The 27,752-nt window shown below is 39.7% G+C and overlaps 2 protein-coding genes across 2 annotated transcripts; both read right to left on the bottom strand.

Annotated features, from left to right (window-relative positions):
• Window positions 1–804: 804 nt before the first annotated feature.
• On the bottom strand, window positions 805–21,730 carry dcaf1 (ddb1 and cul4 associated factor 1). Its single transcript, XM_085344503.1, has 25 exons — window positions 21,543–21,730; window positions 16,733–16,853; window positions 15,747–15,823; window positions 15,584–15,657; window positions 15,372–15,485; window positions 14,014–14,151; window positions 13,247–13,843; window positions 12,626–12,727; window positions 12,377–12,535; window positions 11,938–12,117; window positions 11,574–11,783; window positions 11,292–11,461; window positions 11,051–11,175; window positions 10,457–10,692; window positions 8,114–9,198; window positions 7,811–8,009; window positions 6,622–6,704; window positions 6,109–6,193; window positions 5,793–6,026; window positions 5,258–5,351; window positions 4,664–4,768; window positions 4,402–4,475; window positions 4,215–4,310; window positions 3,811–4,108; window positions 805–1,182 (listed from the first exon to the last, which is right to left on the bottom strand). The coding sequence occupies exons 2-25, from the start codon at window positions 16,843–16,845 to the stop codon at window positions 1,127–1,129; spliced, it is 4,704 nt and encodes a 1,567-aa protein (XP_085200629.1). The 5' UTR covers window positions 16,846–16,853; window positions 21,543–21,730; the 3' UTR covers window positions 805–1,126.
• Window positions 21,731–21,958: 228 nt separating this feature from the next.
• Window positions 21,959–27,523, bottom strand: ssuh2rs1 (ssu-2 homolog, related sequence 1). Its single transcript, XM_085344215.1, has 13 exons — window positions 27,194–27,523; window positions 27,004–27,068; window positions 26,356–26,457; window positions 25,600–25,675; window positions 25,292–25,421; window positions 25,096–25,156; window positions 24,768–24,889; window positions 24,611–24,673; window positions 24,439–24,521; window positions 24,239–24,331; window positions 24,009–24,114; window positions 22,664–22,771; window positions 21,959–22,544 (listed from the first exon to the last, which is right to left on the bottom strand). The coding sequence occupies exons 1-13, from the start codon at window positions 27,214–27,216 to the stop codon at window positions 22,404–22,406; spliced, it is 1,173 nt and encodes a 390-aa protein (XP_085200341.1). The 5' UTR covers window positions 27,217–27,523; the 3' UTR covers window positions 21,959–22,403.
• Between the last annotated feature and the right edge of the window lie 229 nt (window positions 27,524–27,752).

Raw genomic sequence — 27,752 nt, 5'->3', positions numbered from 1 at the left:
AGTTTCCTTTTGGAAACGAAAACAGGTAAAAATTAATAATTACAAGGCAAAAAACAAAAATCATGAAATGTCTGCACTGCACTGAAAGTGTGCATGTGCTTGGCATCAGTTTTCACAAGGCTGACAGTCATAGATCCTGTCTTTCTCTCAGAGAAAACACAAATTTGAAATATTTTTTGCTGAATGTTCCAGGAATTAGCCAGATGTCCATCCTTTAATGAGCCAAAGTCACTGCAATAAATGCAATTTACTGATAATGAATGATTGGACCTGTGATGTTACCACCAGCATGAAACAAAACAAAACCCTGTAATCTTAAGAAGCACCCACTGAATCCAAATCCTTGTGTTGACCCGGTGAAGGGGTGTAATGGTGGAAAGCTGTAGAGGCCTCTTTAATGTCTGTCATGCTGACAGCAAGCAGGTGTACAGTGTCCACACTAGTTAGAGCACCAAGCTGATTTAATTTTCTCTATTTACATATTGAAATCAAGAGGCAACATTCACTAATAGCACTGCTGTGTGTAGTTTGTATGGTGAAAGTAAATCCTGAAGCGGTACTTGAATGCTTTCTGAACCAGTGGCAACATGTTTGTGCATCAGAATAGCTGCCAAATTCAATACTCCAGTACTTTTGGTGATTACTCTAGGCAGCGTGGCTAAGTACAAGCTTGAGAGAGCGTTGTATCCTTAGCTACACAAATGCAGACCCAGAGCCTTGCAAAGTAAGCTGCATCTCCTACAAAGACTAATCTGTGACCAAACAGGCTTAGAAAATCAGTCAATATCAAATGAAGAGGCTCATTTAAAGAACCATTGTGATAAAATATAAAACTTTTCTTTTAACCTATTTTCACACCAGCCATTTTTTTTAAATTTTACAAGCCTTTTTTAAATAAACTATATCATATACAATCATTTATGCCCAACGTTAAGCCAAGTTGTGCGCATGGATTTTCCCGCTCGATCTCTGTGAGCTCGTTCCTCCTCAGTCTCATCAAAGTGTGCAGACACCTGCCATTTCAAACAGGCCGGGCTCCAAGTTTGACCCACGTTATGCACCAATCGTCCACGGGGCAGAAGTGGACGGGTCATCGGCTTCCTTTATTCCCGATGCAGATGGCTTCTCATTCGTTCAGGGACAAGATGATGTCATCCTCAAGGTCAGAGTTGTCAGAGCTGTCTGTTTGTGTGATAGACAAATACAGATTTAGAAATGGGGAAAGTGAGATTTTGTGCTGAATAGGTCATTGGGTGAAGGATGAAACTGCTAAAACGGCAAAAACAAAGCAGCTTTGGAATAATGTTAAGGAGCTTTAAGTCCACTCTGATTTTTCTTCTGTGCGTCTCAACGTCTGGAATAAACCAAGACAGCATTTTTTTTTTTTTTTTTAAATTCCACTGGGGGGGGGGGGGGGGGGGGATGACCAGACAGGCATGAAAACAGAAATTTGACCAAACAGTTGTGCTGCATCATTTACATGACATCAGAGCTGTATTTATTAAAAGATGCTTCTAGGTTACATTCCAATAATTCTCATCTAATAGAGGTGGGAATCACCATACATCCCACGATACGATATTATTGCAATTTTTAAAAATATTTTGCGATATTCAGATTCTGTACATAAAGGTAAACTTTATCAATATTTATTTTATCTAATATCAAAGTCTCACACTCAGTCTCTCATTTCAGTCAGTTTTATTGTTGACAAACTGAACGGTTTGTATTACAGTCTAGTCCAGCTTAACTGAATGCAACCATCTGGTACAATTATAGCTATTCTGAACTATGAAATTTATGAAAACTATGCAGCCCCTTCAGCAACAGAAGAATTTGAAAGTAAATTAAAACAAAATATAATTTTACATTAAATAAAAAAGTTTTAAACTTAATTAAAATAAAACATGTCTTAAATTAAAATAAGTAAACTGTCATGTTTATTGCTGCCAAAAAAAAAAAGTTAAACCCATTTGGACAGTGAAGGAATGTCAGGATTCTTGCTCAGAAAAAGGATCAACGTGCTCTCAAGTCAGAGCATGTTCCATTCCACAAAAACTTTTTTTGTAACAAAATATCGATTTCTGCTGTCCCTGTATCGATACATTATTAGCAAACAAAATATCACGATACTACACAGTATCGATTTTTCCCCCACCCCTACTATCTAACCCAGTTGTTTATACAAAGGCACACATTTAGTTTGTTAATGTTATAATTACAAAAATGTGCATGTGAAACTAATCAATATAATGCTGATCATGTGATTGTACTCACAGGCAGGTGTGCTGATTAATGGACAAGCATAATTTATGTGCTTTCTCATATTACACTTTCTAGTGTTTAATACACTTAAAGGCCAATTTGTTACATACACCTACTCAACTGCAAATTAAATGTCTAAATCAAATGGCAGCAATAGAGTTCATTTAGACACATTGTCAAGATAACTTGACAATGTGCCAAAGTTGCCAAATTTCAAACTGAGCATCAGAATGAGGCAAAAAGGTGATTTTAATGGACTTTGAATGTAGCATAGTTGTGGCATGAGTGACTTATTGTAAATATATTTCAGAAATTGTATTTTACTGGCATTTTCCTCACAAAGAGGAAAAATATTCAGCTGCAGTTAACCCTAAAAATCTGGGTGAAAATGCCATGTTGGTGCCAAAGGTCAGAGGACTACTGTGTGCTCAGATAGTAGAGTCAGAATGTGAGCTAAACAACATGAAAACATGGATAATATCCATCCTGACTTCAGTGGTGTAACTGTATGGAGGATATTTTCTTGGGCCCTTTAGTACAGAGTCTTAAACTTCACAGCCTACCTCAGTATTTTTCCTCACGAGCACCAAATGACAAAACAGTTGACTCAAGGTGCTTTATAGTGTTAAGTAAAGGCCCAACAATAACACAGAAATCGTCAACAATCAGACAACACTATATGAGCAAGCACTTGGGGACCATGGGAAGGTAAAATTCCTTTTTAAAATCAGGAAGAAACCTCCAGCTCAAGGAAGGGCAGCCATCTGCTGCCTCTATCTTGGTCCTCTATCTTGGGGACAGTGTACCCATCTTATGATGCCTGCTTCCAGCATGATAACACGCCATGTCTCAAAACTAAAATCATCTTAACTCGATTCTTGAACATGACAATGAATGCATTGTACTCAAATAGCCTCTGCATCCACAAGGTCTCACGCCAAATTAGTGCCTCCCTGATACAGTTTGCAGTCGACAAATGCAACTGCATGATGATGTGTCCACACGGACCAGAATGTTTCCAGTCCATTCCTGAAATTATGTCATGAAGAACTAAGGCAGTACGAGCAAAGTGTACCTAATAAAGTGTCCATGTTCTGTCTATGACTGTCACCTTCACTCTTCAGGAGGAAAAAACAAACAACACCCCTGCTGACCAACAGCTCAGAAAATAGGCTGTACAAACTACCACTCCCCCAATATAACCCAGTCTTTGATAGGTGGCCAAGTTTCAGAACATAGTGGCAGCAGGTAGTTTGGCACACCAACAGATGTCCCTCCTGTTTATAGACTTAATCAATTTAAAATACACTGTAGTTAAAAGAAAAAGAAAAATGTACTGGCATCACAAATATTTTCTCCATTCATGTTGACTGGAGCAACTGAAATGTTACTATTCAAATGAAAAAACAAAACAAAACAAACTTCATGCTGCTATAGCTGGACGTGTTTTTTCCTGTTTCTATAAGCAGACAGGTTTGGAGTCAATGAAATGAAGAAAATTGCTATAGCCTGAAGAATAAGGTAAACTGTAGACCCTCTGCTCACCATTATCGCCATCCAGATCGACATCATCATTATCAGAGTCATCCTCGTCATTATCGTCGTCATCCTCATCATCATCGTCATCATCGTCGTCATCATCTGCAGCATCAACATCCTCTTCGAGGAGACGCGCTACTTCTTCATCGGAAGGAGAGAATTCATCGTTACCGTCATCTTCCTCTTCGTCATCTTCATCCTCTCCGCCGTTTTCATTCTCCAGCTCGGCGATGAGGGGATCCGTGTCAACATCGTCGTCCGAATCCTCATCGTCGTCATCATCTTCCTCTTGATCGTCATCCTCCTGCAACACAAACAGAGAAGGTCAGTTGTTAGAAATTTTAGTGTTGCGTAATGGAACCAAAGAGGTTGCATCCAAAGCAAAACAAACAACAAAAAATAAATAGTACCTGATCCTCCTCGTCTTCCTCCTCTTCCTCTGCCAGTCTCTGCCGACCAACTTCATACAGTCTGCACACTGTGTCAGTGTTGACTGAGTCTTGGTTCTATGGGAGGGGGGGGACAAAACAGCATTTTCATGTATTTTTGGAAAAATGGTCGCAATCATTATTAAAAATGTAATGAAAAGGAATTTACCTCAATCACGGCTAGGTAGCAGTCTTTTGTATCTGTGCAAAGGTCAAATATATTCCTCTTTACATCAATAGTGGCTGAGAAGAGGGGGGGGGGGAGGAAAAACATGTTTAACGAAAGTATTACAGTGGGTTTAAAAATATATACGTTCATCAATACAGAATATAAAATATAGAATATAAAAAGTGACAGTGATTATTATTAAATGAATAAAACTATAAGGCTCAATTTGAAATTTGAGCTAGTTAAATGTAGGAACCCTCACCAATGGGTTTATAGTCTGTGGCATTGAAAGTCCTGAATGATGAACCAAATGGACTTTTCATCTGCATTTCCATCATGTCGTCTTCATCATCAGCTTGCAGCATTGCTACAAAAAACAAAAGCCACAGGGAGAGATGGAGAGTAAATAAAAGGAACCCAGCAAGCTGGTTAGCTTTGGTTCTGGCTCCTCAGTGGTTGAAACGCTCGCTGTACAGACAAAGCCAGTACTGCACGCCCATGGCTCTTCCTGTGAGGTGGCATGAACCAGCTGGTTCTTTCTGTTGCCAGTCCAACACTGAGCTTTCAGTCCATATGGCTCTGACTGACTTTGTGGTATCAAGTAGTTTGCGCGTGAGCATGCACGCGCACACACACACACACACACACACACACACACACACACACTCTCACTCACTCTACCGCTGCAGGCTCTATTCACACCTTTCACCAAATACACACGTGCTCACTTTACCTCACACTTACCAACCTTCTACCTAAACACACATTTCACACACTTGTACTGACTGTGAAGTGAGTTGCAGGCTTGATGCCAAATGTGCTACATTACCCATCACGCAGTGAATTCTGCATTTACCTCCATAGATGACAGTGCCGCTGTTGTTGAAGACTATTCTGCACTGGTCCAGAGCAGGAACCGTGTGGAGGAGGTGGAAAGTGCGCAGATCCCACTAAAAGTCTCAGTTAAAGACCACGATACACTCAATTGTATAGAAACAAGAACAATAAATAACCATTCCCAAGACAACCCTAACCCTAATGGAATAAATATTTTATGCTCAGTGAAACGATTCCCAATAGCAGTCACAGTAATTATATTTACAGTGAAAGTCCACTGCTGACAACTATTCCTTGACCTGTAATTATGCATTCACTTTATCTCTCCATTGAAATAGTTCATTAAGAAAGGGTAGCATTTTTGGTTTTCCATCAAACTCATCAAAACAAGAATTTTACCAAATAAATATTTAAATATCCTCATCCTTAAAAACATTCCCCTCACTGTTGGAGAACAATAGTGAGAGGTATAAAATGGTCTAAAGATCAAAATGACAAATTTACTGTAAAAGTTTTAAAACTGCAGTTGTGCCAACCCAACAATGAAAGGATACAATTTCTGTGTTGATGATGACTTCAAGGCCGTTTGGATGAAACACTCCACTGATGTTCATGTTGAACTTGTCAAACTTGTGGATGGCCTGAGCCGTGCGCACATCCCACAGCACACCGTCATTCAGCACCAGGTCGTCCGTTGGGTTGAAGGTGGCGCAGTTTCTCTTGTAGTTGTTAGCCAGGTCTGGGTTGTTTAGAGTTAGAGTAACCTGACCAGTCTGGATATCATATATCTGGTGAAGAGAAGTAATGAGAATGAACATTTACCCTCTTGCTGGATGCTTTGTTTTTATGCATTATGGAAAACATACGTACACGTGCTACGTGCTCTTTTGTCCCGATGACATGATCTTGTGAAAGCTTGCTGAACTCCACATAATGGTCGCCCAGAAACGAATGCCTAAAGAAATAGAGAGCATGATTAACATTTAAGCAAAAAACAAAGTCAGCAGAGCACTTTAGTCTCATACTGTTGAGAATCTCGGGGTTAATATTGCATTGGTTAAACTATTCGGATGAATAAAGCCACATGCTTGTTTTCCAGAAAGACTACAGCCCAGAGGCCATTATTGTGCATAGTTAAATCACACTCCCTTTGGCGGCTCCTTTGACAGATTAAAGCTGCTATACCACTGGGCAAAGATCACCACATACATAGAGGCAGTAAGATCTCGACAGACTTAATCAGAAGTCACGTGGCAGCAGTTTCTAATAATTTCATACTCCAAATATTTCAATTATGCATTTTACTTAATGGAATGTGTTTTATGTGCACTTCAAAGTAGCTGGGTAAATATGACTTCAGAGTTTTGTGAATGCATTGCTTACTTCATGATGAACACAGATTTCATGCCCCACAGTGCAGACAGCGGGTAACTCCAAGAGGCCGACGTTAAGAGCAGAGAACCATCCTAAAAAGACACGACGAGATCCTCTTTCAGACACGTTTTCAAACAATACAGTTCTAGAAAAAGCAATTTTCAACAGCCTTGATGTAAAAAAAATTATAACTGCATCCCATTCTCCTTTCTAAAAATTTTTTTTTTTTTTTTTTTTTTTAAATACATAATACTTGAAAATGCAAATGCGTTTACTTTCAACACTTGACAGGATGTCTTCTTTAAACATTTAGTCTCACTGTATGAGTGGTAGAGGTTTTGAAGATTTGTCATCACTCTTGTTTAAGGCATCTACACGCTGAGATTTTGTAAGTTTACTGCAAGGCACACTGTCTGACACAGATCTAATCAACCTTGGGTACAACACGAGTATGATGCATGTGGATTGTAAGATGCTGACGCATGGCTGCAATCCCTCAGCAGTTTCTTTCTTTGCTCTGTCCTCCGTGTTGCAGTCACAATAACAGCTGGAGGACACATCATACAAACAAGCCTCCTGCTGACTTTTTTTTAAAGAAACCTAAACATTGTGTTTTGCACGAACATCTTTATTTTTTTTTTTAACCTAATTTTGATTCTGAGAAAAATACGATCCACATATGAGGACATTCCCTTTAAATTTTGATAGAACAGTGGCAGTATAACGTAAGTCAGGGGTGGGCAACTCCAGGCCTCGAGGGCCGGTGTCCTGCAGGTTTTAGATCTCACCCTGGGTCAACACACCTGAATTAAATTATTAGTTCATTACCAGGCTTCTGGAAAACTACAAGACATGTTGAGGAGGTAATTTAGCCATTTGAATCAGCTGTGTTGGATCAAGGACACATCTAAAACCTGCAGGACACCGGCCCTCGAGGCCTAGAGTTGCCCACCCCTGTCGTAAGTGGATATCAGGCGCTTGTAGAGCAAAATTTACTATTTTAGTCTAGAAAACCCAAAATGTGATGTCCACATATGTGGACGCCAGGTCCTAGTAGGTTAAACATAATAACATGACACATGTTTCAAGCCCATAATAAATAGCACGCAATTTAATCATAATATGATGATCAGTGTGGATTTTAAATTGTATATATATATATTTTTTAATTTATTTACTTGTGGTTCTCTCTACTAACCCGTGATGGCTCCAGGTGAGTGATAGCTGAACTGTGACAGCTGTAGCTGGCTTCCTCCTGGCCTGTAAACACATTGTAGAGTTTGAGCTGCCCCGTACACGTTCCGAGCATCAGGAAACGCTCACGGGCTGAAAAGGCACAACACATGAATCCACTTTCATCCTCGTCTGCCTCCCTGAACACAGAGATGGGACGGAACCTGGACAAAGAAAATATGAGGAATTACATCAGTGGTTGTGAGGGGGCTGACCGATTAACTCGCACTTGAGCCTCAGAAACAGAAAATGAAACAAAGATATTTACCTGCTAAAAATAAGATGCCTGTCAAAGCATCCTCCATCTACACCTCCATATTTTGGATATACGACTCTCCGCGTGTGTCGGGATGTGAAGTTGGTGGGTGCTTGGCGTCTCTGTTTGGGCTCAGGGCACTGATGGGGGGTGAAGAGGGAAAACGGTGGACAGGTTGCGACAGGGTTTTTACAGCGTGCATGCTGTTCCCTCAGGTACTCTGTAATAATGCTGTCTAATGCAGGAGGAGACGGCAGATGCCTGTCAAACTGTTTCTTCATAGCTGGGCTCTGGCTGAAGGCCCCATGGTCAGACTTCTGCCGCAGCACCCGAGGTCTTTTACAACTTACTGTACTGCACCCTGTTTGCCGCTCACGTGAGAAAACAATTCGCCCAATCAGTGGTGAGCCACTGTTACAGTGAGGGACAGATGTTGATGGGAAAGCAGAAGAAGCAGCAGCAGGCATTCCACTGGGCTGTGAAGTTGATGGACGTGTCTGAGGGTGGCTGGATCCTGGAGTGGATGAATGAGAGGGGTTGCTTCCAAGTCTTGATCCAACACCGTTGGCCAGCCGAGGTGTGCGAGGCAGAGTAGCAACAGGAGAGGCAGGAGGGGGAGGGGCAACAGGTGGGTAGGTAGAAGAAGAATGCGAAGAGTGAGACAAACATGCCATCGGGAGATCTGCCTCCTTGGTGAGTGTGGTGGCAGTATCATGCAGGCCTTTGGCCACAAGATGGTTCCTAATAAGCAGCAACAGCTCTTTTTCAGGGAAGGTGATCCTGGACTGAGCAACCACACTGGCCCTTTGCAACCATGCCAGAGACACATCTGTACCAATCAGCAACGGTTTCCCAGAGATTCTTTCGATCAGCTCTGCAGCAAACTTGCAGAACTTGACATGTTCGCTGCGTTTGTCCTGGAGCACAGGCTCCTTCATGAGCTGCTGGATGTGTCCGCTGCTGAACAACGGCAGCTTGCTGATGATTTGTCTGACAGAGCTGGAGCGAGACAGACCCACCAGAGCTTTACAGGCCAGAGCTCGGATCTGATCTGCATCTGTAATGGGCATCTTCACTGTCAGCAGGGATAGCAGAACCTAGAGGACAAACACAAAGTGTAAGTTATAAACAAGGGCTGAGGGCATAAGCGAAAGTGTCTTGATCAGGAAAGCTCCGAACTGAGGAGAATAAAACAATGGTGTCTAAGCAGAGGGCATAAGCAGCAGCAGACTAAAACTGTAAATGTTAATGTAGGTTATTCAGTGCTTTAGCTGATCTCGTTATCATAGTGCTTTAGTAAAAGTGCTTTTATTGTCATATTTTATGCTTCCTTACATCCTTCCCCAAACTGGAAATCATTCCTCGTTTTCTTTTAAGGATTGTTCAATACCTTAAATGCACAAAGAGAGAAGAAGCTTCTGAAGAGGTTTAAAGGGAATCACATTTACAACTTTATATCTCTTCCTTACATTATACCCTCACTGTAGCGCAGCCATAGACCAGGAGAAGAAACATAATGGAAATCCTACTAAAAAGAGAAAACTACCGTCCCACTATTCTTTGCTGAGGAACACCTCATCCAGCTGGCTTTGCTGAACTTGAATTCTGTCTGTGAAGTCAAGGTGACTTTGACAAAATATGTTTGTACAAAAAAGATGTGCTGCTAGCCGCTAGTGCTTCCCCTCAGCCTCCTAACAGATGCATTTATGGTTTAAATGTGAAAATTGAACATCGCCTCATTTTTGGGTTATCGTGCTGGCAGCCTATCCATGGGTGTAACCCGGATTGATCTATGCTATCTTGCCCTATGGTAGCTGGGATAGGCTCCAGCTCCCCCGCGACACTGAATTGGATAAGTGGAAGAAAACAGATGCAGGTTGTGATTTTATACACCATCATTTACATGAGACGATGCCAAATCCTGGACAACCTCAATAGATTTAGCTGCAAACTTAAGCTAAGTTTACAAGAAAACACCACATCTTTCTTGCAGTCTTTGAATTCAAATGTTACAATATTTAGGTAGTTCTGTCTGTAATGTTTCAGCTGCACTGGTACAGGTTTCAGAAGATCCTTAGTGTGTAAGTCAGTGGAGTACATCAGTATATAAATGTGGGTGGTTGTGGGTTTAAGAAGTTCACCCTTTAAGTGTTACCCATTATAAAAGCTATCAAATAAATCGGTTTCATTTACCACTCCAGCTCCTGTCAGTATATAAGATATACTTTGATCTGCCAGAAGGCCATTTTTGTTAGTGCTTTAAAAAAAAAAAAAAAAAAAAAAAAAAAAGCGCCAATATTATCTTTCTAACATTAAAACCACCCATTTTTTTTGTGTGCTGTGTGTTAATTCTACCTTGATGCCATTGTTCGACTGCACTACATTCCACATCTTAGTGAGCACACTTTCGTTTGCTTTGGTCTGCTGTGGAAGGCGACGACGGGGAGTTCCTGCAATGAACTTGCCAATGCTGGACATGCGTTTATCTGGAGCGCAAACGCAGTTGATGACAACCTGCAGTGCTGACTTCTGAATTTCTGCATCATTCACAAATACCTCTCCTTCCGCGACTGCCAGAACTATGCTCATCCCTGAGAGAACAAAACAAAACAAAAAGATGAAATTAAAAACCTTGTAAAGGAATACCTGGAGTTACGCCATATCTCAAAAGGACTGGGCAAAGGTTCCACAAAATAAACAAATAAAAACAGAGCTGCTCCATGTTATTGCATTCAGTGGGTAGTGATAATAAATTTTGATTTTATTGTACAAGAAATTCTCTAATGGCTCTGTGAACAGATGGCCATATAAAAAGCTGTTTGAATGTGTCACCATTTAGTGAATACCACTGATATACAAGTAAAATGAGACTTTTTAATATTAAAAGATAATAATGTAATTGTATTTGATCTTTGATAGATGAATGTCAACTAAAATGGAACAACTTACCAACAGTGGAAACTGTGGATCCTCCCTCATCAAGCACAGCAACAGCCTCGGATAACAGCAGCTGAGTCTTGGGAACAACTGTGAGGATACTCAGGATGTCAAGGGCATAGCGCACAGTGTCACTCCTACAAAGAAAGAACAATAACCATCACTTTGAGTGCACTGATAAAACCTACTGTCTAGAATATGTATGAAAAAATATGTATGAAAGGCATTTTAACAATGACTGCTATGTCAATACCTGCCATAGTAGGTCCTCCAGTCACAGGCAATGGATATAAGCTGCAGGAGGAGCTGAACACATGACAGCTTGTGAAAGACCTCTGCTGGTTCCCAATAGAGTCGCGGTGGACCGTGCTCGATCAGAAACTCCATCATTTCCACAACCTGCTCACGGCTATAGCTGACAGCCTGAAGAATGAGACACCATCACTACAGATTACTTCATCAAAACACATATGCATTACTAAATACAACATAAAATACTTCAAAATGTTTAACAGATAAAAAGTCTTCTGCTTACCTTGTAGTACGGTTGTGAGTGAATGGGGGCACCGCCCTCTGTGCGCTGAAGGGATTGCTTCACCTGCTCCACCTTGATTGCCAAATGGGCCTCAAAGTACCTGCGCAGCGCCATGCAGGTGTGCTTGGCTGTCTGCCTGCTGGAGAAAATCTCATCATCACTCAGCAGCGCCCCCTGATCTTCGGGATTCAGGATCTCCAGTGTGCTAATCTGAAAGCAGTCAGTTCATAGCATAGGAAAGTACACAATTAGGATCTTCTACATTTGAAGAAAGGCAGTCAATGCTGTACCCACATTATGTTATTTTCTATAAATAACACATTTACTTTTACACATTAAAGCGAGGACTGCTGGTTTGTCTCACCAGATTGACGAGACGTCGGAGGCCGTCCTGCCTGTCGAAAAGCTCCAAGACTGCACGGAAGGAAAAGGAGATGGAGAAGAACATGGTGGCGTGGCAACAGCCAGATGCATGTGAACATTCCAGCAGCCACAGCGTGTAGCCAACTACATCTGACAGGATGGAGTGAGGCAACATGCACACCTTGAGAAGAGATAAAGACATGAACATAAACATGAACTGCTACTAGTATTAAACCTAAGTGTAGCTTCTAATCAAAAAATTATATTTGACTGACGGCACAGAATTATGTCATCTTCTACAGATCACTAACATAGTATCATTATGTTAGTCATCTCATTTCAAATTTTTAACAAGTGACTTCATCTTAGTCCACAAAATAAACCTAAAGCAAAATAAGGATACAATAGCCATTGCTGTATATTACTGTGACTCTCCGTACCCTTTCCATGGCATCCTGGTTATAGGCAAGGTAGTAGAGGCACAGTGACACTCCAGTAGCTGCCATTGAAGGCCTGGGGATTTCCAGCAACTTCTGAACTCCTCCATGAGCAACAAACTCTGCAGCAAACTTCTTGTGCAACAGCAGCGAAGCCAGATACTGTGAGGATGAGAAGAAAACAGGAGACTTTTGAGCACCTTGTTGCGCTTCAGGCACCGTGAAAGGTCGACTACATGAAACTTTGCTTACCTTGAGAGCCTCGAAGGTGAGCTGCACATCATTGGTCTGTTTTAAATCCATGTAATGCATCAGCAACTCCCGAGCTCCCTTCTGCATGAACACTGCCAGCAGCTGCAGGTAGGAGAGAGTGGGACAGAATGTACTTTAAAAATTTGTCAATGCCTGGTCTGCCTGCTAGGTTTTTTTTTTTTTTAAATTCTTAGATGAACCTGAAATGTATAAGGTCACACCTAAAAAAAAAAACAACTAAAAAACAACACATTTTTAACATAATCAGAAGAGAAGTTTAAAAAAAAAAAAATTATGAAAGACTGACATCTGCTGGTAAACATGTGCCAACACACAAACGCAGTCAAACACATGAACTACAAATGATTAAAACTCATATTACAAGGGCTGCATTAAAACAATATTATTTAAAACTTGTATAATCCTCAACAGTCTACAAAGAACACTAGTCTAAAATGCCCGATGTTCACTATCATATTACTCCTTAAATTAAAAAAATTAATTGAATTTGGACATTGAAGTCGTTTAAACTAACAGATTATAAAAATATCAATCCATATCAATTATTCAGCTGATCTTTGCAAGTTTAAGCACTCTATAGGCTGATAAAAGTGGACCAACCTCCTGATATTCCCCCAGAGGTGTGAGATACTGCAGGATTAACCTCTGCTCAATCTCTGGGGTCAAAGGGTACAGATGATAGTTGTTACCAATCACCCAGGGGCTCATCTCAGTCCAGCTGCTGTTGGAAAGCTCACTGAAGTTCCTCTCTGGCTCTGGCAAAGAGAAATTTAGCTTCTGTTTTGAGGTCCTGCCACTTTCCCTCTCAGCTCTTCTTTTTAGGTAACTGCTGCCATCAGACATTCCTTGATTTGCCAAAGATCCCGGAGCAGACATGGGTTTCATCATGGTTTTCACAGCCGAGTTGGCACGGCTGCTGGTCTTGTGAGGGGAGTTAAGACGGAACGAAAGCTCGTTTTCAGGCTCCATAGTTGAGAAGGAAATTTCACCATCTTCCGGCTGTCCCGTCCCCTCCTTTTCGGCTCCATTTTTCCCAGGTGTGAATGGCTTCTCTTCAAAGCCTCCGTCAACCGTCTCCTCATCCAGAGGTAACAAAGGCTCGCTCAGTGTCTTCCTGGGGCTGGGCCGCTTGATATCCCTTTTGTTCTCAGCATCTTTATTCTGAAGCTCACGCAACCGATGCAGCATCAAAGGCACCTGTCAAAAGTAAAGAAGAAAAAGCAAGCTGCTTTACACCACCTACTGGTTCTGATCAAACTGCTGGAAAACATTTTTAAATCACCTGTTGTATTTACTTGTCTCATCATTGCATGCCATTACCCTGTTAATGCAACCTGATACATAAGAGAGTAGAAACCTCCACTGACCAAAACAGAGTTCTCCTCTCTGTAGTTTGCTGCAATGTCTTGATTCTCCATGGCACCTGCCAGCAAGCCTGTGGCATAGATTCTGAGGGGCTGCTCGGCCTCCTGAGCCCACTTAAAGAGTCTTTCAACTATGCCCTCCTAAGAAGAGCAAACACAGGAGTGATGAAGCACATGCAGACACAGAGTACCAAATTTCATCAAAAGGTGGCTCTTATTTTTCTTTGCTCAAATAAGAATGCATGACTTTCAAAAAAAAAAAATTCACATGATTTGTACAGATGTAATTTAACTTTTTAACCTGACCAAGGATCCGCACACCAAGGACGTCACTAGTTTTGTACTTTTTTTTTTCCCCCCCCATAGTGAATGTGGATTCCCTTTTTAAAATAAAGCTTTAAGGTCTTGTGTTTTGAAAAGCAGTATGACATTTATCTTCATGGGTCAAATAATACAGCGCTGCAGTTAAATTTTAACTTGTAGACTGGACTGTGACACAACAAACAAAACTGACTTCTTTAGACAGTGTTTTTAAAAGTGATGGAGTGCTCTGTCAGTCAGTATCACCGCCTCAAAGAAATGAATCTTACTTTGTGACCAAACAGACCAGAAGTAAAAACTACCTGATGTTTGAAACTCAAAAACATCAAAGCATAGTGAAAGAGACATCGCCATTTGGGCCTTCTTTGATTTTTCAGGTTCTGGTTGCAAATTTGCATTGTGAAATGTTTACAGGGAAGTGGAAGGGCAGCAGTCCGTTATCTGATGCTTACAAGATGATCTATGATGCAACAAGTCATAGATCGAAAGCGGCCAAGCAAATAAACAGAGCAGTTCAAAAGAAGAAAGAGCTTTTGGTTTGTTTTGGAATGGCTTAAATAAGCACGCTGAGAGGAAGTGATATTGCCTGATGAGCGCTGTTCAGTCAACGACAGTTGTTTGTGTGTGTGGTGGTACAAGTCCCACAAGCAGCTACAGGAAACATCTGAGGGTGGCTGTTACTGCTGAAGGAGGTTTAAAGAGATCTTAATTTCAGTTGCAGCCTGTACTGTTATTTATTGCTTAATTTGTTTAATATACTACAGTCACGGTGTTTCTTAAATTGGGACTTGATGAATTTAATCAAATAAAATCAAATAAACACAATAAAATCAAAAGGAAACCACATCTTTTTGTTGGAGTCAATTTACATACCTTTAAACGCTGAAAACACCTGATTAAGACACACATCTTCAAAACTCCAAAAATGTGTTACAGGCTATAACAATAGTTGAAATATTGTGTCTTCCATTTTCTTCCAACCAGAAAACTTGAAGACTAAATCTCACAGTTATCTCATAATGAAGTCAGGAGTAACATACTTTTTCTTGAAACACCACAGCTGTCTCCAATCCAGGCATGATGTTTTGAAGCAGGCGACAAGCTGCGGCATTAAGGGAAAATTCTCTGCTGGTCATCACGTAGCTGTTCACAAGCTACAAAGGGAAATAAAGATTAATTATCTTCTGAGTGAGCTGCTAAAAATGCCCATTATTTTAAAGGTAACGTTCTCAAATCCATCCAATAATCTTACTGCGTTCATAAAGTCATCATTCTTGAACAGGATCTTGAGGAGGTGCCCTAACATGCATTCTGGATCAGCTCTCCCTAATGGCAAAAAGGAAAATGTGAAAACATAAATTACACTTAAAATCAGCAGTAGACTTGCAATTCTATGGTCGCCGTGTTTGTCATACCAGGATGTCGATCATCAAAAGGGTCAGGATCTGCTTTGTGGTACTCCTCTGTCTCCTTCTCAACAAGCTCTGAGATTCTGAAAATTACAGCGCATGAGCACGTTTAACTCTTTTTAACTAACCCTCAAATCATCCTAATTACACTGCATAAAACAGTCCTTTGTGAGGCCAGCTGCTCTTTCTTTGCCATTTCTATCCGTTACAATGGTTGAGATTTCTATTAAACATGGCCAAAGTTTTAAATAAGAGGTCACCATGTAAGTATTCCCTGTGAGTTCTTTCTGCTCTGGGATTTGTATGATGTCAGTGCAATTGACAATATGATGACCTCATGCACACTGCTCTGGGTGTGTGCAATCCTTACTTCTGAAGAAATAAGCTGGCCTAAAGGGAGGATGCTCTTAAACAGTGAGGGTGGCACAAAGTACCAGTATACAATAAATAAGTATTATTTTGTGTCAATCATTCAAAACTAATTCAGTACAACTACACTTGAACTTTGTTGTTTTTTTTAAGAAAATTACAACTTCATGTGAAAAAAGGAGCTTGAATCAAAAATCTAGATACCAAAAACCAAAAAAGTCTAACCATTTAGCCAAAAGCAACAAATAAACAGTTAAAAAGGATAACATTAAGAATAAAGTGAAAGTATAAGGTTTGTTGAACTAGTAAAAAGCTAGCTCAAAGTAAAAATAAATGACTGCAGCTACATGTGGGATAAACAACAGAAGTCTGAGAATGAAGACTAAATTAAGTATCAGGAGGTAATGGGAAATTACACACAGTCAGTTCTGCCTCTGCATGCTAGTACAAATGTACACAATTTGCCACACTGACTCTTCAATACCACAATGAGGACTTAAAACCTTATCTGAAGTATTTTGAATTAGAATTTAATTTGAGACATCACAGGTGGTTTCAACAAAGGCCTCTGGGATCATTACAAAGGCTGGGTGCCACCAACATAAACAATATGCAAAGCTTACTTGGTGAGGATGTTGACCAGGTCCTGCGTGTTGCCCTGTTGCTCTCTCTCCCATTGTTCAAGTAGAGAAGTCAGCTCTGCCTTGGAGTCCACACTGGCAGATGCCGATGCCATAGCACAGCCTGTTAGCACAGCACAAAAATGCACTTAACATCATGTCTGGATTAGCCTCTTAAGAAGCCACGTGTCATGCTACTTATGTCAGTTTTAACATTTTTCCGACAGCCCAGAAAAAACACAATTTTAGACTTAAAAAGATACGGAAAGAACCTTCTTTTAATCACCTTGTTATTTTTAAAATTCAAAGCTTCCTCAAATTTTGTGGTACCAGCTTCTCAAATCTGAATATTTGATAGTTTTAACAATTTTCTGTCACAAGAAATAGAAAATGTCTTGTTTTGTTTCACCAGCAGTCAAAAGCAAACAAGTGATAAATACACTTCATTTTGCTCACCAGAAGAAAGAAAAAATAAAGGGCATATATTTCTCCATTTCACAAACTTCATATACACAAAAAACTATTGAATGTACCTAGAATGACAATTGTTGGTGAGAGCCTTGCAGTTTTTCTGAAAACATAATATGACATTGGCTGGAGGTTTTACAAGTCAGTTTTTGCACCAACCAGTTATGACAACTTTTCAACAAAATATAAGTTCAAGGCATAAATTTAAAGCTGGACGTCTCTCTCGCTCTCTCTCTCTTTTTTTTTTTTTTAAACAATTCTAATAAGCTTGAAAATCAATATTTTTATGACTCTTTATTCTTCTGCACAGTCTGAACTCTCTTATGCAAGCTTTCCTGTAATTTCTTTAATTGCAAGTCTTCAGGAATATTCTCCAGGCTTCTTTAAAGACATTCAAAGCTCATCTTTGGACGCTGGATGTCTTTTGTTTGCTTCTCTATCAAGACTGATCAGGAAGGCTACATACTGCTTCAGTGATATTGAGGTCCAGGCTCTGTGTAAGCCAACCGATGACTGATAGGGAGAAAGAACAAAACAAAACAACACCAGAAAAACCAACACACACAGGAACACTATCCAGGTATGCTTTTACTGCATTGTTATGCTGAAAAATGAAGCCACTGCCTCACAGGTGCTTTCCAGATTGCATTGCATAGTGGATCATAATCTGAGTAGTTTTTCTGATTTCATAATACAATTAATTTTGATCTCCAACACCACTGACTGAAATGCAGTCTCAAACCATGACAGAGCCTCCACCGTGTTTTACAGATGACTGTAGACACTCACTGTTGTACCCCTCTCCTGACCTCCTCTATAAATACTGATGATGATTTGAACCTTAAATTTCAAATTTAGGGTGCTTCCCACCTGCAGTGTTTAGTCAATTTAGATCTCACACTGGTTTGTTTGTGCAGTAATTGCACATGGGTGCAGGCCGAAACAAAACCACCTACTCCAAAAGGTCTCAGTGCGGTTCCAGATGAACTCTAGAGTGGTTTGTTTAAAGTGTGAACCTGATCCGATCCTAACTACCAGGTGTATGTTGTAAGTAGAGCTGGGCGATAGAACGATAACGATATGTATCGCGATATAACTTTTTCTCGATAGAAAAATTAAACTAGACCTCGCCGCTCTTGTCCTCTTAAAAAAGAAAAAAAGAAAAAAAGAACAGCCAATCCAAATTACGTAGCGCAGAGCCAAACCAATCACAGCCGCAGCGTTACGTCACGTGACTTGTTACGTACAGCACAAGTGCCAAGCCGCACATGTGTATTTGTTTGGGAAGCAGCCAGCCACCCTACCGCCCGGGTAATTAAGGAAAAGAGTGAGCCGACTAGAGAAATCAACCGAGCGTGACCGAAGGTTACCGAAGAGAAAACAGATGATGGTTCCAATGCCGGAGAGATTGTCGAACGGAAGAGCCATAGAAGTTCCGTAGTGTGAAGGTATTTCGGCTATTTCAAGTCTGACAAAAAACAGAGTAGCGTGCGCTGTAAATTGTGCCGAAAGCAAGTCTGGAAATACAATAAACTGGTGCATGCGCTACGTCCACACGTACCGGTATTTTTGAAAACGCAGATTTTTCTATGCGTTTGTACCTTTCGTCCACACGTAAACGGCGTTTTTGGTCACTGAAAACGAAGATTTTTAAAAACTCCGTTTTTGCATTTATGTGTGGACTAGAAAAACGGAGAAAACGCAGCGTCAAAGGTGTGCGCATTTTTTGACGTCACACTGTGCGCCACGTTATTGTTTCGGTGAAATGAATTTCTACAATACTGTTACTGTTAATTCTACTCTCTGCAGTGTTTAAATGCTTACATACACACACAGTTACTGTCCCTCCACACATACGACTCGGTTCTGCTTCTATGCCCCGACTCTTCTATGCCCCAGCTTTGTTTACTTTTTCCCACCGAGGCTTCTAGACTTCTGATTGGCCAACATTTCTGCACGGTTAGGAATCTAGCTCCACCTGCTGCTTTGGCATGTTCATAGCAGCGTTTTCCTTCATTTCCCCCTTTATGTGTGGACGGGATTATTTTTTAAAACGAAAACGGAAAATCTCAGTTTTCAAAAATACCCGTGTACGTGTGGACGTAGCCTCAGTCTCTGACTGGAAGCGCTAATTCGTCATTCGGCTTTTGTCAGACTAAAGTAACTGTTAAAACTGTTTGAAAAGCTAAGCTATACAACAAGGAGAGATTGAGAATTTTTTTTTAGTTCTCACTTTATTTGATATTGACAAACGTTAGTCAATTTTGTCTGTTCTTCTGTAAAACAAACTAAGATTTATTTTTAGAATTAATATTTTGTTTCTAAGTGGAATTGACAATTTAGTCTGTTTTGTTTGTTCTATTTTGAAACTTAAAACGCTTTAGCGGCTGCCTTTTCTGTAGTTTGCAATATTTGCCTTTATTTATCTAAAAAAGTCTCATGTTCCTTAAGTACATCTACCCTGTTGAACTTATTATGGGAAATAAATATTTAAATAAAAACAAGCTGCTGATTATTTCACATTTTACTTGTGAGCAACGGCACATTTAAATCTTACAAATATAGTTATTTGGCTTATATCGTGATAGATATCGTTATCGCCTGAAATGAAAAAAACATATCGTGATATGAAAAAAATCTTATATCGCCCAGCTCTAGTTGTAAGTCTGCGTTACAGAACTTCTCGTAGTTATGTATACTTTGTTTTCTGAATGCAGCAAGATACTACAGCTGTGCAATGCTCTGTGGGGGTTAGCAACTAGCCATGAAATGAACGCAAATTCTCCATGTTCTCCAATAGCCCAGAATACAACACCTTCTTCCTGCTTTACTTTTGTTGCCCCTCCCCAGACACATCTGGCCAATGAGCAGCCTGAAAATTCGCATGTGGATTGTTGTGATGCATTTTGGTTTGCTTGCTGTGTGAACCCCCCCCCCAAAAAAAAAAAAACAAAAAAAAACAAATCAGATAACCAAATCACAGGGAAAGCTACAACTTATCAAGACCAGAAAAAAACAACGTATGGTTGTGAAAATGCCCTTCGATTCATAAGACCTGTTGCCACTGATTTTCAGTCCAGTTCTTGTGTATTTTCGCATATCTCAGCCATGTCTTCCCATTTTCCTTAAGCAGAGCTTCTTGAGAGCCACCTTTCTACTCAGACCATTTCTGAAGTATCAGCGAACAGCAGATGCATCGAGCCATCCAGTTTATCCAAGTCTTTGCTTAATCCCCCCCACATTTCTTCAAGGAATGACTTTCAGATATTGTTCGTTTGATGCAAATACTTTTAAACCTCCCACTTCTTTTCTCCTCCAATTGTACTTTTTTGTTGTTGTAATTTTTCTCTCTTAAGGATACGAGATACAAGTTTTCCACTAACAGTCATTTCCTTTTTGGTACATAAATACTATTTTATGCCTGCCACACTTATCTTTGGTGATCAAAAAATTTGACCAAAGACAATGCAACAAATGACAACAGGTTTCCAGTAATAAAGTGGCTAAAGACACAAATTAAAATTGGTTCTTTGTTTAGTAGGGTTTTTTGTTTTGCTTAAATGACTTATAGGTCAGAAGTAGTACAACAAAATTGCAATTTAAGGGATTACGTAGGCAAAATAACATGGTACAAACTTGCGTTGGGGGACCTTAGAGTTTTGGTGCAATTAGGCATTTACCTCATCTGCCCAGTTAATAATTTAGGATCACTGAAAGAATTTATTTATTTGTGCACTTTTTACAGCTTAGCCCACACTCGTGTGCTGCCACTATCCGTAGCTAATAATCGTTTAAAAATAAAAACAACACCACGGCATTATTAAAGGGGAGCATGCGAGAACTTCGGTTGGCTTAGTCTGAAGGTTGTTTGGCTCCAGTCGGGAGAACAAAGCACGCTGACTCGCTCCGTTGCTTTTTCACAGCTGAGCGTGCAGCTGCAGCAGTCCTCCAGGGACTGCCGCAACTGTCAAATTTCTGTTTAAGTCAGTGTTTGCAAAAAATATTTTCTGTTCTTTTTGAAACACATTTAAACTCAAATGCTTTCCTTGTTTTCCTACACGCACTTCACCTTAACTGAAACAGACAGCAGCAAACTCACATCTACTGCCTGTTGCGATGTTTGGCTAGCTGTTAAACAAGGAAGCTAATGTACTTAGCACACTAAAGTAGCCACTCTTCTCTTCCAGTACTACAGCTTGCAGTAAGGACGAACTGTCCAGAAATGCAAAACCTGTCATTTTAGATTACGACAACACCTTCCTGCACATGTAACACAGCACTAAGGAAGAAGCTAGACGTGAACCTACAGGTGAACCTGGATAGTTAGCTAGCATGCTAACTTTACCTTGTTGTTCCGCTCAGTTCTTGCTCGTTTTTCTCAATTTCACAACGACTCGCATCCACTTGTATTAGTCCAGACTTAAATAGCCGATAACTGCTTATCAATGCATCGATCACTGACTCACAGCCTCAGCTTAATTTGCTTGATTGCAGCTTTGTGTTGGCGGTTTATTATCATTATGGCGAACACGTTCTGCGCGTCATTTTACCAGCGACCGGCGACTAGTAATGACGAAATCAACCACGCAGCAAAACATTGCGAAATATTTTTAATCAGAGCTTCATTTTTCAAAACAAATATTACACAATCATACATATTAAAAAAAAAAAAAAAAAAAAAAAAAAAAACATACTTCGGCAACCTGAAATTGATTGTGTTAAAAATATATATTTCTAAATTAACAATGACCCTGCTTTAAGAAATACAAATACACGGTATCATAAATTTGATTTTATTGATAATGGGGGGGAAAAAAAAAATCACTACTATCATGTTGCAAAGAAAATGCAAAAGGATTCAGTTAATATAAACAGTCATATAACATATCATTAGAGTTTACACTGTGAATACATTAAAATTGCATGTAAAACAAAAACATAACAATCGCTATCCCTTACCTTTGACATTACATGCAACACGAAAAATAGACAAGCCTTTTCAGTTCCACTAATATGTGAGATGATACATTCAATGCCTCCTTTAACTCCCTCATTACATCAAACTTTGATAATGTCATCTTTGCCCATATGTCACACAGCTCCCTTTTAAATCACCAAAATAGAACCATAAGTATGTAAATATGATCTCCTTTTTAGTGGTTTAATTAGTAAGAGTAAAAGGCTCTGATATGCCCAGCTATTGTGTTTACATTACAGTGCAGCAACAGGTGGCAGGGTAGTCATCTGCGTCAACTTTGAATTCGTTTCCATAAACAAAGTAGATGTTTGATTTTCCTTTCCAGGTGTATGTGACCTTGGTGATGGGGATCAGCTCTATGATTTGACGCTGCAGACAGAGAAAGAAAATATGAGTAGGGTGCATGCTGCTAAATTATTCTTTAACTAACCAAGTCATTAGATAATAGATAAACAAATGTTTTTTAATATAATATTGACAAAAAATACCTGCTGTAGAATGCGTGATGTCTGCATGTACTTTCCCTGACTTTCACTGACAAGGCGCTGAGAAGCACTCACCACCGAAGTGTCAGGGAATCCTGAAAGTGGGTATACCTACAAAGGGTGTTCACAGTGAATTTAAGTTAAGCACCGAGTTAATGTGACTATTTAAACTGCACTGACCTATTGTTAAATAGCTCCAGCAGATTTAAAAAAAAAAAAAAAACCCCAAACAAACAGAGTTTAATTTTTACATTACGAGAAATGCAAAGGTATACAGTTATAAGCTCTGATAAGTTGATATGAAAACTGCATAGTTAAAGCAGCAGATAAGCAACTAGTCCTACACAATGGTCTCACAGGATGCGTTTGATGTCATTGTGGTCTCCAATGTTTTCCTAGTTGTAACAACCTAATGTACAGTAAATGGTGTTAGATACAACATGGGCTAAAATAATGATATTGTTTTAACATATCATCTCTTCTTGCAACATTAGTGAGAATAATAATGTGATTAAAGATGCTCCAAATATTCAGTCATGTAAAATGTCAGGACAGGACTGCATAGAGACATGTGAATGTTTTCACATGGCTCTATGCAGTCCTGGGAAAAACTAAGTACAGCCCATGATTCAGTATGTTGCAGAGCAACTCTTAGCAGCAATAACTTGAAGTAGTCGTTTTCTGCTATCAGTCTCTCACTTTGTTGCTTTATAATGTTGCTTCAGTTTATTGAATTTTTTTGGTCATTTGTTTATGCACAGCTCTTTTAAAGTCCTGCCACAGCATATTAGTCAGGTTGAGGTCTGGATATTGACTTTAGCTGTCAGATTGCCTCACATGTGACTGTACTATACAGACGCATCAATGACTGCAAGGTGCCCGGGTCCTATTCCTGTAGAAGAAGCCTAAATTATCAACACTCCACCACAGTGCTTAACAGTTGGTATGAAGTGTTTAAGCTGATATGTTGTGTTTGGTTTTCTCAAAAACTGTGTTGTGCATTACAGTCAAACATCTCTCTTTAGTGTCATCTGCCCAAAGCACATTGTTTCAAAAGTTTTGTGGTTTGCTCATATGCAACTCTGCAAACCTAAGCCGTGCTGCTGCTCTTTTTAGAGAAAAGAGGCTTCCTCCTGGCATCTCTTCCAAACAAGCCATACTTATTCGGTCTTATTCAAATTGTTCTGTCACAAACTTTAAAATAAAATTATAATCAACAGAAAAATTTCTGGGTATTTTTTTTCCTTCTTTAGTTACAAATATATAATGATCTATTTTCAATTATTTTCTTGCGGCGTACCAGGTATCACACCAAATATGGATAGTAATATCATCATAGACAGAATACCATGTATTGGGTGTCTCTGAAGAGCTCCTTGCCAGACACCTTGCTAAGGTTTTCCACCCGAAGTCCACTCAACTGTTCCACAACATAGGCATCAGAGTTGTTAGTCCTGGAAGCAAGAGGAAATTCAGTCTTCTATTATAGCAGCTTTACACCGTATATGACTGAGATTCATCTTATTAAGAGACTATTGCGCTGGCTAAGCTAGTTAAGTAATTTTTATCAATGTGCACCATTTCACAGTGAGCTTGATGTAAACCAGGAGCTGTTGTTTTCCATTGCATATGTCACACTGCCTCGATCCTTGCCCATGACAGGAACTGCAACTGTAAAAGAACAACTATCATTTTGCTTCACAAAAAAGCAAAAATTTGATTCATAATACATGACCCTGTTTGACCCTAAAAATAAGAAATCTGTGGTTTATGCTTACTTTTCTCTTCCTCTGCCACTGCAGTGGGTGCACCTATCATTTCCGTGACGATAACAAGATCCATTACACACCCAGCAAACTTTCTGTCAGGAGAAAAAAAGAAAAAGAAAAGGCTTTTAGGAATTTTATCATTTATCCTTTTTTCTCCTGAGGGCCGTGCAAAAATACTTACGTTACCAGCTCCGGCACAGTCTTTGCATGGTTTTCGGCCAATTCCCAAACAATTATGGCAGGGCTGTGAATGCAATGTTTATCGTGAGATAAAAATAAACAAAACATTTTTTTAAAAAGTAAAAGTAGTTATTTTTAACGTGTTTTCCACAGCTTACCTTCACAGATGATGTGTAGGGAACTTTAATAAATTGTTTGTCATCCAAAAAAAATTGGGGGGTTTTAGCAGGAATATCCCAAGGTCCTGGAGGTTGTTGGGCATAGGCATCCACCGTCTGACCTGGTACAAATAAAATGCATCCTAAATAGCTAGCTGACAGCTGAAAGCTAATGGAATTTTGCTCATTGTAACATGCTGATAAGCAGATCTACATCTTTGACTATTGGACTGTTTGTCTGACATGAAATTCATAATGTTACTTCAGACTTAAGAGTAATTCTACTTTTTAACATTAAAAAAGGACACTTATTTAAACAGCATTGTACCTGTGTATGGTTCGTGACTCCACTCTGTAGATCTGGATTCAGTGAAAGTGTCCAGGCGGTACTAAAAAACATAAATGTTTGTATTGGTTATTGTTAATGATTATTCATGCTCTGTAATGTTAAAAAAAAAAAAAAAAAAGTTATTTTTGATTGTCATTGTGGCAGGTTTTTCCAAATACAGCCTACTTCATCTTACCCTATATGTATTGAATGCCTCCATGTTAGTGATCACTCCATCCTTTGCTGGTGCAGAACTGTAGCAGCATTTACTCTTTACAAACAGGAGTAAGGCATCCCGGGCTGTGTTTTCAGATATAGAGGGAATGCTGCCAGTAATAAGGGAAGGTGATATGATATGTCACATTGTCTACCCTTTTAATATGAAGTTTCAGTTGTCTGGGTGCTGAGGCACTGAGATTTTTTTTGCTTCCTAAAATCCGATCATCGAAAATGTTTTGCAATATCATGAGCTAGTATGGTGAAAGAAAGTGGTTTGAGTCTTACTTCCACTGGGGTTGATCCAGTGCAGGCTCAGGCTGCGCTGCTGGGAATGTGGGCATGGGAGGCGGCAGAAATCCACCTTAAAATCAAAACGTTTTTAGATTCATACAATAAAAAAAGACAACAAAAAGACAAGCCTAACGCTAGACCTCAAAGTCTGGCCAGTTGAGTTTTTCTCTGAGTCTGGAACTACGATTAATCATATCTGAAAAACCTGCTGACAACGTCCAGTTTTATTTATAAATATTGATCTGGTATCTTTTATACTGACATTTTCTTGTACTTTGCAAAGATTTACAAAGCTGAGGGCAACTTTTCAACACCGCAGAAAAATCCGACACCCCCAAGAAGTTACAATCTCAAAATATGCATTTGATTGTATTAACACCTCATATTTTCAGTATACCCAAAGTAGAGCATATAGTGTGTATTTGGGAACCTTGCAAAACTAGGTAAATAATGTAAATATTTGTAAAATCTGTAATTATTGATGCATGTTACCTCATCATCATAATTCTTTTGTTATATGATTGTACGCTGTAACATGATGTAAAGTAAATATTAATTTGAGTACTGCATTCATTGTCTTCTTCCCTTTCAGCCATGGAAAATTGTGTTTTAAGTATAAATATAGCATAGCATACAAGGTGTAACATTTTCAGATTTTTTTTTTTTTGTAATGTGTTTTTATTGAACCATTTGAGCCTCCGCATAGGACATTCATAGTGGCGCAAACAAACTATGTCCGGCATACGATACCTCCCCCAGCGACTGTTCCTTCATATCCAGGCATGTTGTCAAACATGCTGGCTGGAGGAGCGGTGGGGCCAATGGACTCAGCAACGGGTGGGGCAAACATTGCTGAAACAAACCAGAAGAACCAGTTCACTCATAGCCACAGACAGACTTTGAAATTGTATAAAATTTCAATCCTGTATTGACATTTTCACGAATCACAGTCAGACCAAAAAGAAAACCGGGAAAAGAAAGCTGGAAAATAAATACATAAATAAATAAACTCCATCACTCAGTCTACTCTGAAATCTCCGGGCATTGTCCAAATTACACGTCACTGCTTCACAACATCCTATAAAGCTGTTAGGGTGCAATTATGTGACTTACGTTTGTGCAACTCCATGTTCGTATCCATACTGAGTTGTTTTTCCCGCACCAACTACTTCAGACAGGGGTTGATCTCACTTCCTTAAAACTTCCTTAAATCTCGCTAGACATTACACCCCCAGCAGTCTTATGTTACACACTACATACGACTTCTCCAGCGACAGACACCTAACCTGTACGCCGCGATGACGTCACTCCCACAGCCGGAAGATGATAACTATTACTTTTATCACAACAATCTGTATCAATGAGTAAGAAAATAACAAGGAGGGTAAAAGATCTTACCAGGCGTCCCCGCAGCTGCTGGTATATAACCGGGATTATTTATTCCATAATCTCTGCCTGGCTGACTGCAAGTAAGGGGAAACGAAAGTTAAGATAATCAGAGTGGGGGGGCAAAAAATTAATAAATACAATAAAATGCGAGCTGGGTTAAAGTTTAAAGCAAAGAAATACAGAATAACGCGATCATTACCTCAGAAAAGGCTGTCGCTCCATTCCAAAGCGTTTCACAGCAGCTACGAGAGAAAAGTCACACCGTGCAAAGTCTTCAGATGTGATCTAGAACCATGCACTGTCACTTCATCACAAGACATCAATCATGTGACATAAGACTGATCATTCGCCTTTTATTGCCCCACTCCTGCGTTACGTTCCCAGTTTTTCACAGCTGCCAGCTCTGGTTGCAGCAGTCAAACAGGATTTTTAAAAAAAAAAAGATTTCTGGTTTTCTCAAAATAGGAACTGCCGTGTTTTATTGATAGTTTAGAGAAGTACAGAAAAACCCACCCCAGCACATACACACTCCCCCCAAAAGAGAAAGTATCCGCTCAGGAAGTACGCACCAAGTTTTGGGAGCGTGTTACAAATAATGGTGTATTTACAGCTAAAAGCCTCAGAGCACCATCGGAAGGTATCAAAACACTTTACGAATAATAACAACGACCAGAGTCCAAATATGTAGCTAAAACAGTTTTGACAAAGACAATCCGGTTGAGTCAAAAAGCATGTTGCAGTATTTTTTAGATAGACTA

This window comes from Diplotaxodon limnothrissa, linkage group LG20, assembly GCF_057381915.1.
Source record: "Diplotaxodon limnothrissa isolate DT_005_m linkage group LG20, D_limnothrissa_male_GT1.1, whole genome shotgun sequence".
Classification (NCBI taxonomy): Eukaryota; Metazoa; Chordata; class Actinopteri; order Cichliformes; family Cichlidae; genus Diplotaxodon; species Diplotaxodon limnothrissa.
The sequence above is the reverse complement of the archived record's forward strand: the minus strand, read 5'-3'. Positions and strand labels throughout refer to the sequence as shown.